Raw genomic sequence first — 11,860 nt, 5'->3', positions numbered from 1 at the left:
CCGATAAACCATTGAATCAATGTTGATTCAACCCTCATCGACGTCGAATCAACCTTGAATTAACATGTAGTTCTGACTGGGAAATATATATCTATAAAGTAACACTTGCAATCGACTAAACAAATTTGTAAGATATTCCATGCACTCTCCTTTTGCTCTAACAATAACTTGTTGTAAATTAACGTGACATACAATTCATTCTCAATCTATTTCTTTGCTTATTTCTATTCAGGTTAATTTATAATAAATTATTGATTATTAGAACAAAAAGGAAGTGCACGGAATATCTTACAAATTTGTTTAATTAATCGCAAATGTTACTTTATAAATATATAATTTTTATTTCAATGTATTTCACAAGAATTTTTAGCATGCATCTTCTCGTTTCGTCATTAAAAAGAAATAGACAATGCGAGAGGTCAGGAACCTTAATTGCATTCAGTCCTTTTCAAATACAAACGATTGCATAATGTCATTTTTTTAATATTTATTATTTGCCGATTAACTTTGTATGAATGTCGTACGATCATGGGCGAAAAGATTGAAGAACATATTTTGTAAGTTTTAGAATATATCGTCTAATTGTAGAATTTTGTCTAATTGTAAAATTTTGTCTCTCTTTCCCTTTTTGTACACGACATATGAAATAAAATATAAATGAAATATTAACACGTTGACTGCCAACTACGAGATAAATTGTAGTTGGCCTTCTTGGCTAGGGCGCCGATTACGATTTATCTCGTAGTTCTTTCATGATCTATCCATATGATTAAATCAAATTGGCTTCTGAGATCGCCATCCTGAAAATTGCCATGGCAGTTAACGTATTAAAGATAATATTTTAATAAAAAAAATCTAATTTTGAATTAAAATTATAGCAAGAATATTATAATTGCAATTTCTTTTATTTCATCATGGATATTATAAATATAAGCTAAAGAACATAATAATAGTACACACATTTATTATTTTATATACAGAGTGAGTTTAACTTTATATTCTAAAATATTTTTTTTTTTTATATTAGAGAAAAATGCATAAGAAACAAGTTGGGATTAGAAAGGATGATTATTATAGTCAGCCAGCTTTTCAAACCATATAATTTATTTCAATTTATTACAAATTTTTCTCTAATAAATTTTTCTCAAAAAACAAATATTTTAGAATCTAACATTAGGTAATTTGTATTATATATTTTAATATTAAAGAATAAATGAATACACATCATAGTTATGTCCTGAATTTTTTAAATAAAGGATGTTTGTTTGCTGTTGATGAACCAGGAGCTTTCTTATATTCATAATAGATAGCATCATCTGCACCTGATATTGACGCCATAGTACCAATTTTACGTACAATCTGAGGAAAAATTTATTTATTTAAAAATTCAATTGGAAGCACTAATGCGCACCAATACATACCAAGGTCGATTATAGTTTGTTCTTATATTTCTATTGTATTTATAGAGTTTTATCTTATATTTAAAATCATCTTATATTCATCTTCAGATGTTATACAAATTGTTGCACTGGTTAGGAGCATTTGGAGGCGAATTTAAGACTATCTTAAATATAAGAATGGACTATGAAATAGCCTTAATATGCACTGGTGTGCATTAGTGCCTTTAATCGAATTTGCCATTAGATTATACTTTACACATAGGTTATACTTTACTCTCATAAAACTCACCGGTCTTGGTCCTTCACCAGGTATTCTTTCTTCATCTGCATCTGTATCACTAGCTGTTAAAACTTGTTGTAACAATTGACCCTGTTCTTCTCGGTTTGCATACATCAAATCAGGCTCCTATATAAATTAAACTTATTTTTTAATGTTATACTTTTAAACAATAAAGATTTGTATTATTTTACATTAAGTAATTTTGCATAATCAATAAAAGTATAAATACGTATTTATATTCTTTACTTTCACATTTTATATCTCGATAATTACACAAGCTGCAAGATTCTGTTGATTAAGATTGAAGAGTCATTTACGATGTATTTTTTCGCGCTGAATCCGAATCCGATCTCAGATTTTTCTCATCACGTCAGGATTTTTAGATATTTGAGATTAAATGTGTCAAAAATAGCGTTTTTTGCCAAAGTTCGTTCACTGTAGCGATCCAGAATTTTTGTTCAAGATTCTGAACAGCATAGAAAAATATGGGTCTTAACGTACAAAATGCAATTTGGAGCGCCCCGATATTTTTTTTCGCCAATATATTATGAATTGAAATTTAACCCTTTCATGGTCACTCAGAGGCATGTATGGTGTCCCTCGGCGGGCCTGTATATGCCTGTCAAATAGTCGAAAGCGACAACAGGCATATACGAAGGGCGTACTATACGTCTTACGTACAACGCGAAAGAAGTGAAGAAGGCACGTAGGGGAAATGGTGGGAGACATTTCGATGTTGCATCATTTTCGCACGTCGTCCAATCGAGAAAGAAAACATCAGCAGACGTTACAGTTATTAGTGGTGCCTCAATAGCTGTCTCACTTACTCAACGCTTGAATGCAGAGAATATGAGCGAGATAGCAATAGGGACACCGCGCTGTCTCTATAGGTGTCTCGCTCGCTCTAGTATCCATGTATCACGCTTTCCTCTTTTCTCCTTAGCAGAAATGCACGTTATGCTGATGAATGACACCGAACGACAAAATTTGACGTACTGTACTAGATAGAATGAATTCTTTTTATAAATCTTATGATAAAAATTGTAAAATATCGTTGTTTTCTTACAAATTAAAAAAGATAAGAAAGAACTAATAATGTTATAAGGTTCTTGTAAAAATCAATTTAATTTTAAATATAAACAGTAGGCATGTAAAAGCCGATTTTTCGCTGGTTCGTGTTATGTAGGTTTAATGTAAAGAAACAATTAATACAAGTCTTCTATAAATATTACGTACATTTAAATCGTTCCTCGATTCGGCGTAGAAAAGGAGTACAGAACAGAATACAACATAAATGTTGCAAATTTCGCGTAAAGCAAAGTAAGAAGTCAATGAAATCAAGAAGCTGTAGACCCCTTTATTATTGGACTGCCTCGATATCTATTACCTTAAGAAGCAAGAAAAAGTTTCTTAAAAAAAAACTTGCTTTAATTGGAAACTTGTATTAATTGTTTCTGTACATTAAACCTACATAACACGAACCAGCGAAAAATCGGCTCTTACATGCCTACTGTTTATATTTAGAATTAAATTGATTTTTACAAGAGCCTTATAATATTATTAGTTCTTTCTTATTTTTTTTAATTTATAAGAAAACAACGATATTTTTATCATAAGATTTATGAAAAAAATTCATTCCATCTAGTACAGTATGTCAAATTAACACGGGAACACAATAAGTGTAGTAAGCTTTAAGTCATAAGAAATTGGCAAACCTCATTCGATTATTCTTGTAAAAGTCAACTAGGATTGTTTAATTTCTTAATGCTTAAAGCTTACTACACCTATTGTATTCCCGGTCTTAAGCGATTTAAAAGAAATGCATGGGTAACTTTGAGTGCTTAGACTTCGAAGCGTTTGCAGCGTGCAATGGATCGCGCCCTTAGATATGTCGAAACTTTGCGAAAAAAATCTGCCTCTTTTTAAAATTGCAAAGAAAAGTCTATACTTTATGATTACATACTGATATATCTATACTGATGCTTATCATGAAATTTACGAAGAAAAAAATTTATTCCATTCCGTAGAATATGTCAAATTGTGAAATGTTTTTATCCATTACCATTGACATCAGAATATGCGGCAATATTATTGAAATATTTATAGCATCAGATGATTTTTTTCATATACCGGCAAAATTCATTCTTTGTAAAGATCTTAATATCTCAATATTACATGCGGACGCATCTTAATGACCTTATAATGACGAAATATGTCTATCATTTCCGATGTATTTTTTTTTCAAAAATGTAACATGGTAACCAAATTTGGACTAAGGATTTGTGCTTAGCGGGCAAAATACATCGGAAATGACTACTCACATTCGTACAACAAAAAAGTTAAATTTTGTCGTTCGGTGTCATTCATCGGCACAACGTGCATTTTTGCTAAGGAGAAAAGAGGAAAGCGTGATACATGGATACTAGAGCGAGCAAGACACCTATAGAGACAGCGCGGTGTCCCTATTGCTGTCTCGCTCATATTCTCTGCATTCAAACGTTGAGTGAGTGAGACAGCTACTGAGGACACTACTAACAACTGTAACATCTGCTGATGTTTTTTCTCTCGATCGGACGACGTGCGAAAAGGATGCAACATCGAAATGTCTCCCACCACTTCCCCTACGTGCCTTCTTCGCTTCTCTCGCGTTGTACGTAAGACGTACAGTACGCCCTCCGTATATGCCTGTTGTCGCTTTCGACTATTTGACAGGCGTATACGGGCCCGCCGAGGGAAACCATACCTGCCTCTGAATATACATATAACCAGGGATATCAAATGAGTTACATTTACAGCACGCTGACAGCGCGTAGAGGGGACGGCTCCTATGCGTGCCCGTCCGTGTGCGCCTCTTACTTCGGCTGACTTCGGGCGGTGGAAGAGCGCAGACAAAATCTGCTCTTTTTCTTCTCTAGAACTGTGGTATATACTCGAGCTCCTTGATTATGCCAAGCTAGCGATACGATTTCGGATGCCGGCGACGAAACGTCACACGTATAAACCGATTGTCTGTGTATGCGTAAAGGAAAGAAATGCGAGCAAGTCAGCTTCCAGTCATTTAATCGTATCGCGTATTTATTTAATTGTTTAAGTAATTAATATATGTCCCATCTCGCGTACATATATCAAATAATTAAATAAATATGTCTTATATATAATTAAGTAAAAACAAATCCATTCTTGGCCAATATGTACGCTTTTCTCTTAACAACATTTCGTCATTAAAATATAACTTATTATTACTACAAGAAATTTAAGATAAAAAATTAATTTTAATATTGTTTCGTAAAATGTATTCTATTAGTATACTTTTTTACTTTATTCATTTTGCAAATACATATTGTAAAAATAAAGAAAAATGTTTCCTTGCAATACTATTTCTATTATATTTAAGTTCTACGAAGACTACGTACATATTGTTACTCAATGGAAACCGCGAGAAAGTGGTGGTCTCTTCCGTTAAAAAATTTTGACATTTTATAAAAACATATTTTAAGGAAAAAAATGCTTTTCTTATTACAGTGCATTTTCACAAAAATCTGCAATGTATTAAAATGCGTAAAAATTGATCATTGGTAAGAAATTAAATACAATTTCTTACTTGTGTGTGATAAGCTACTCGACTTGATAAGATATAATTAGAATTTGTTTGACACAGTACATTTTTCTTGGAAAAATATAAAAGCATTTTCTATTCATACATGTAGCAAAATAATCATATAATTATTTATTAAAAGCAATAAGTCCTAAGGACATCTCCGAAAAGTCTTTAAAACGTCGCATGGAAGTTTGTACGCTGTCTGGAATCTTTCTTTGTTATCCGTATATTTTATATCTATTTATTTCTCTGTTTCCCATTTTTTCTATCTATCCGCTCTTTCTAACTATCTTTCTTACCTATCGTGTCTTTCCATTCTCTGGAAATACAAAACACACACACACACACACACACACACACACACACACACACACACACACACACACACACACACACACACACACAATATTTTTCTTAATATTACAATTCTTATTACAAATTAATTTTTTTACATTACAACATGTTGAATTATTTATTTCAACCTGTTATATTATAAAAAAAAACATGTAAAAAAATAAAAATAAAAATTATTGCAATATTAAGCAAAATTGTCAAAATTTTTGACGGAAGAAACTACCGCCTTCTCACGGTTTCCGTTGAGCAACAATATGTACGTAGTCTTCGTAAAACTTAAATATAATAGAAATAGTATTGCAAGGAAACATTTTTCTTTATTTTTACTATATGTATTTGCAAAATGAATAAAGTAAAAAAGTATACTAACAGAATACATTTTACGAAACAATATTAAAATTAATTTTTTATCTTAAATTTCTTGTAGTAATAATAAGTCATATTTTAATAACGAAATGTTGTTAAGAGAAAAGCGTACATATTGGCCAAGAATAGATTTGTTTTTACTTAATTATATATAAGACATATTTATTTAATTATTTGATATATATATGCGAGATGGGACATATATTAATTACTTAAACAATCAAATAAATACGCGATACGATTAAATAACTGGAAGCTGACTTGCTCGCATTTCTTTCCTTTACGCATACACAGACAATCGGTTTATACGTGTGACGTTTCGTCGCCGGCACCCGAAATCGCATCGCTAGCTTGGCATAATTCAAGGAACTCGAGTATATACCACAGTTTTGGAGAAGAAAAAGAGCAGATTTTGTCTGCGCTCTTCCACCGTCCGAAGTCAGCCGAAATGAGAGGCGCACATATGGGAGCACGCATACATGGGAGCCGTCCCCTTTACGCGTGCTGTAAATGTAACTCATTTGGCATCTCTGCATATAACGTATATACTAAATCCAAAATGGCGGACCAAAATACAAAAGAACTACACTGGCCAATTAAGATGAGATTGGGAATTTTATGGCTAAAAGACAAGATTAGGAATTGATCCGGTCAATAAAGGCGAGATCGGAAATTTTCCGGCCAGTTAAGACAAAATTAAAAGCTGATCCAGGCGATGAAAACGAGATCGGGAATTTTCCGGTCCGTTAAGACAATATTAAAGACGAGATCAGAAATTTTAGTGATTTATGGCACAGCGTATGTACCATTGGTCGTTAAAGAATTAAAATTCAATTTGCAATATATTGACACAAAAAAATCATATTGGAGTACCCTAAATTGCATTTTGTAGGTAAATATCTATACTTTTCGATGCTGTCATCAAAATTTTGAAAAAAAATTTCATGTCGCTACAATAAGTGAACGAAATTTTGTCAAAAACTCTATTTTTGACACTTTTAACTTCAAATATCTCAAAATCATGATGTAATAAAGCAATTCTGCAGTCGGATTCGGATTCAGCGTAAAAATTACATAGGAAAACACTGGTTAGAAACACTTGTTTTAGGAAAACATTGTCAGATCTCAAACAACATTCCTTAATTTTGCAGACCTATGTTATTTGTACATTTTATAGATAACAAATAAATATATGCTCAAATAAATATATGCTAACAATTATAAGTGTGACAGTATATCTATCAGATTTATATTTAATGAATTTGTAATTCTAATAAATAGCGTAACGTAAATGATACTTTAATTTTTACATATTTCTTGATAGTAAAGTTCTAATTAAAAGAAAAAAATAAAGATATCAATTTTTAATCTATTGAAGCTATCTCTACAATATTATATTATTACAATACTTTGCACTATTAAAAAACACTGTTATTTAATTGTAGTCTTACCTCATCCATGCCTGCGAGTTTTGTGATAACTTTATAAGCATATCCTTGATTCACAAGAAACCGTTGACGCTTCCTTGAATAATTCATTTCCATTGTATCTTGCGAGACAAGTGTATAAAAGAATGCGTTATATTCTTCTGCAACGGCACCTGCAAAAGAATGAAATTGTTTATTGTAATAATGATAATTTAAATAACACATATATGATAGATAAAAGAATCGAAAGAAGTAGGAATAGTAAATTTGTACCCTTTTTAGCCCTAAGTATGCGTCCTAATCGTTGTGCTTCTTGCCTTCTAGATCCACCATGAGAAGAAATTTGTATTAAAACGTTAGCTTCTGGTAAGTCAAAAGAAGTATCCGCCACTTTACTAACGAATATCGTATTTACTTTCATATTAAATTTAAAATTTTGCAAGATTTGTATTCTTTCACTCTGAAAATACAAATTAAATCATTTTTATTAAAGTATAATTTTGTACAATTAAGTGCAGAGTACTTTAGAACTAAAGATTGCTGAGTATAAAATATCAGATTAATCTAGGTATAAATCTCTATCAGTGACAGAGATAACTTCTAGAAAAATTGAATAACAAAAAACACTAATATAAAAATTCTATTTATATACTAAAATTACATAAAAAAAATAAATGTAAGTATTATAACAGTTGACAACTATTACTTGTATTGAAGTTATAAATCAAGTAAATTTATTAGACGTATATAAGCGTTTATAGCATTCAGAAGGTTAAAAGTTAATGTATTTATATGTAAAGTATAAAGAAAATACAACTAATACTCACTTGACTAGTAGGACCATAAATATATGGCTTATTCATTTTTATAGCATAGTGCTTTAATGCAAATACATTATCTGAGAAAACAATTGTTTTGTCTCCACGTCTCTCATGGTATCGAATTAAATATTGGCAACAACGAAATTTATTTGGATTCATCACATATAATAACTAAAATAAAAAAATATATATTACACTAAAGTATATATTAAAGTTTTAAGTTATATTTAATAATCATGAGTAATATAAAAAGATAATCGAACCAATTTTTTGCTCATTTTACAACCAAGATATTCTCTATAAAATTCCGGAGTCATAGGACACCACACTTCGGCGCATTGCACCCTTGCGATAAATCCTCTTTTCTGTAATTCCAACCAATTCGCCTCGTATAATTTAGGACCAATTAAAAAATTCAGATCGGCAATCTTATCATCTTCTCGCAAGAGCGTTGCTGTTAAACCCAATTTACAGTGGGACTGAACAATCGTCAATACTCTACGAAACATTTTTGCAGGGATAGTATGTACCTCTAAAACAAGGATTAATTATGAATTATTAATTTACATAAAAATAAATATTAGTTATTATTAGTTGTTACGATAGCAAATATAACAAATATTTACCATCCAAAACCATAATACCCCATTCCTGTTCCATAAGCCATCGCATTGTTTGTTCAGCTTCCCAAGAGCGTTTTTGGGTGTGCGTAATCATAGAATATGTAGTAATTAATATTCCACAACCCATAGGTTTATCTTTTGCTTCGCTAGTAAATCGACAAATCATTGAGTCATCGGCGGTAGACCACATTTTGAATTGTTGCTTCCATTGTTCAACAGACACACCAGAGTTACACAATACTAGAGCGCGTTTACGTACTGTACAGCAAGCTGTGACTCCGACCAAACTTTTACCAGCGCCTACATTTAACAAGGTCAAATGTTGATAAAAAATAATATATAGAGAACTGATAAAAATTTCATTGAATATATACACTTACCACAAGGTAAAACTATTACTCCGGATCTAGCTCGTCCATTACCAAACATTTTACGTAAACTTTTCTCTTGGTAAGGTCTTAACATAGCTGACGGTTTTAAGTCGATACTATAATTATTATTTTTAATTATTTTCATTGTATATATGTAAAAAGATAAAATCAGCTATTTTTTGTTAATCTTACTTTATATCTGGATTTATACTATCATTGCGGAAATCGTATTCCGCTAATAAAGGATGCTCCAATTCAATGCATCGTTTTTGTATAACTTCAATTTTTTCCTTTTTATCCATAATAGCACATGTAATTTTAACATAAGAACTTTAAAATATTTTATATAAACACATGTAATTTTAACATAAGAACTTTAAAATATTTTTTATAAACCAACATGACGTTAAATACGTTCAATACAACAAATAAATTCATACATATTACACATAACACACATGTACATATATGCACGTATTACACGTACACACACGAACATACACATACATGCTACACATACCTGATTCACTTCAAAACTAACTGTTTTTAATTCTTGATATTCTTCCTCATCTTCATCTTCTTTGTCGATTTTATCATAAAATGCAGTTATGTCTTCTGGAATACTAGTCGTTTCTGCTAATATTTGGCCAGGCTCAGAAGTCTCTACATTTGTTTTACTAAGTACAGACGTATTTGCAAATGGTTTTGCTCCAAACTTCATCCGAATATAAAAGAGTAAACATTTATTTTATTATAAACATATATTTTATTATACAAACTTGCTAATTAATTATAAATGTATGTTTTTACCTGAGGAGCTTTCATTTTAGTTTGAATATTTGTGATAATATCATCAACTTCTACATCTTCCACAATTTTTCTCAATCGACATTCTTGAATTACAGGATCTTTTAATAATTTTTGTAGAACTTCTGGGAATGGAGATTCGATAAAATACTTATTGTGTTTTAAAACAAGTTTAACCTAAAAAAAATTTACAACGTTTTATAATTATATATTTTTCTCAATGATTATATATATGCCTGACACAATGTGTACATCTGCTCATATACTTATCACAATAAAAAAAGGTCCATTTTGCAAACAACAATAAATATTAAGGTATTAATTTTAAAAGACTGGCAAATGAATGTGCATAATGTGAAGGGCGAGTTCTATAGTGTAGTTTGAAAAGACATGTTTTTAGTTTGTTTCCTGGGTATGTATTATGAAACTATTCAGAAATGTTACGATCGGAATAATTTCGTTCTTCTTATAACCTTCTGCAATAGGTAATAAGATGTAAGGAATAAATAAATTACCTAATCATAGTGGGTTATTTGATGATTTAATCAATAGTATTTGGTTAAATTAACTTAACTTTTAACTTAACTATTAACTTTTTTATTGCTTACATTTTACTCCTTATTGTAGAAGACCTCTTAGATATAATAATAAAAATGGAATAGCGAGATAATTCTCATTGGAAACTCTCCCTCCCCCCTCTCTCTCCTCTAAATTATTTTATAATAATTACTTCACAATACCTAGATATCTTTTATCTAAGATATTTTTTGTAGGATATCATGCTTAGGTTATACAACTTAATCTTTCCATTAAAGTACAACATCCTACATATATTTTTTTATTTTTTTTATGACTATAAGTGTACTATTGATATTTTTTTATTGATAGATTTCGATAGATAATTGATTGTGCGTTATTAGAAAAAAAGTTTAACAGAAAACTGTTGTATGTAAAGAATATATTTTTTAGAGGGTAATATATATATTGCACGATTTTGCGTGATAATGCACTCATCTTCTTTAATCAATAATTAAAAATCTATGTGATTAGTTGCAAAATGGTTGAGAACTTTTTTGTTCAATTTGATCTAAAGTATAAGTACACAACGGCAGTCCTCACTATTATAACTCATTTACCATATCCTGCATGATCATTCACAAATTTTCTATTAATATCTTGATAATTATTGCAAATATCGCAAAACAGTATAGGACTTTTATGTTCACCTCAATCTATTCTACGTCCCCACAAAGTGCCCGAAGGAGAATTTGAGACATCCTGTATATATACAGGGTGTCCCATTTTAAATTACGCACCTGATTATCTCGTCAGAGGAGCCACCAATCCGAAAATAACCCTTACAAAAGTTGTTGGGTTCGGAGAGGGACATCGGATGGTGATTTTCAATTTTACCTTGACCTTCAAGGTCATTTGAAGGTTAAATCGAGTTTTTAAATAGAAACCCCTATTTTTGACCCCGGATTTGGAAAGATCGCAAAATTTTGTTTAGATGGGTACTTGAGGCTCTTCTTTGGAATGACCTTCAGAGGTTATTTCAAGGACAAAATATTTGAAATTACGCACCTTAATACATATCTTGTCGGGGAGGCACCAATCCAAATAACTCTTACAAAAGTTGTTGGGTTCGGGGGGGACATCGGATGGTGATCTTCAATTTCACCTTGACCTTGACCTTCAAGGTCATTTGAAGGTCAAATCGAATTTTTTAAGTAGAAACTTTAAAGTTATATTAAGAGTCAAAGTGACCTTTAAAGATCATTTCAAGGTCGAACCGCTTAATAACGTTTAGGAA

General features: G+C 30.9%; 1 protein-coding gene across 1 annotated transcript in view; it reads right to left on the bottom strand.

Annotated features, from left to right (window-relative positions):
• Positions 1-884: 884 nt before the first annotated feature.
• The window catches only part of LOC116853440 (general transcription and DNA repair factor IIH helicase subunit XPB), a 19,237-nt gene continuing 8,261 nt past the window's right edge, over positions 885-11,860 (bottom strand). Inside the window, exons 5-15 of the mRNA XM_032834567.1 lie at positions 10,051-10,224; positions 9,761-9,955; positions 9,433-9,530; positions 9,250-9,356; positions 8,873-9,169; positions 8,510-8,778; positions 8,253-8,417; positions 7,699-7,885; positions 7,450-7,598; positions 1,690-1,806; positions 885-1,359 (exon numbers count right to left, since the gene is read on the bottom strand). Coding sequence (XP_032690458.1) covers positions 1,231-1,359; positions 1,690-1,806; positions 7,450-7,598; positions 7,699-7,885; positions 8,253-8,417; positions 8,510-8,778; positions 8,873-9,169; positions 9,250-9,356; positions 9,433-9,530; positions 9,761-9,955; positions 10,051-10,224 — 1,887 coding nt within the window. The 3' untranslated portion in view covers positions 885-1,230. The remainder of the gene's footprint in view (positions 1,360-1,689; positions 1,807-7,449; positions 7,599-7,698; positions 7,886-8,252; positions 8,418-8,509; positions 8,779-8,872; positions 9,170-9,249; positions 9,357-9,432; positions 9,531-9,760; positions 9,956-10,050; positions 10,225-11,860) is intronic.

This window comes from Odontomachus brunneus, unplaced genomic scaffold (genome assembly GCF_010583005.1).
Source record: "Odontomachus brunneus isolate Ranch 3 - 2012 unplaced genomic scaffold, Obru_v1 Obru_scaffold_001, whole genome shotgun sequence".
In the NCBI taxonomy this organism is placed as follows: domain Eukaryota; kingdom Metazoa; phylum Arthropoda; class Insecta; order Hymenoptera; family Formicidae; genus Odontomachus; species Odontomachus brunneus.
Note: the sequence above shows the minus strand (reverse complement) of the source record. Positions and strands in the feature narration are given on the sequence as shown.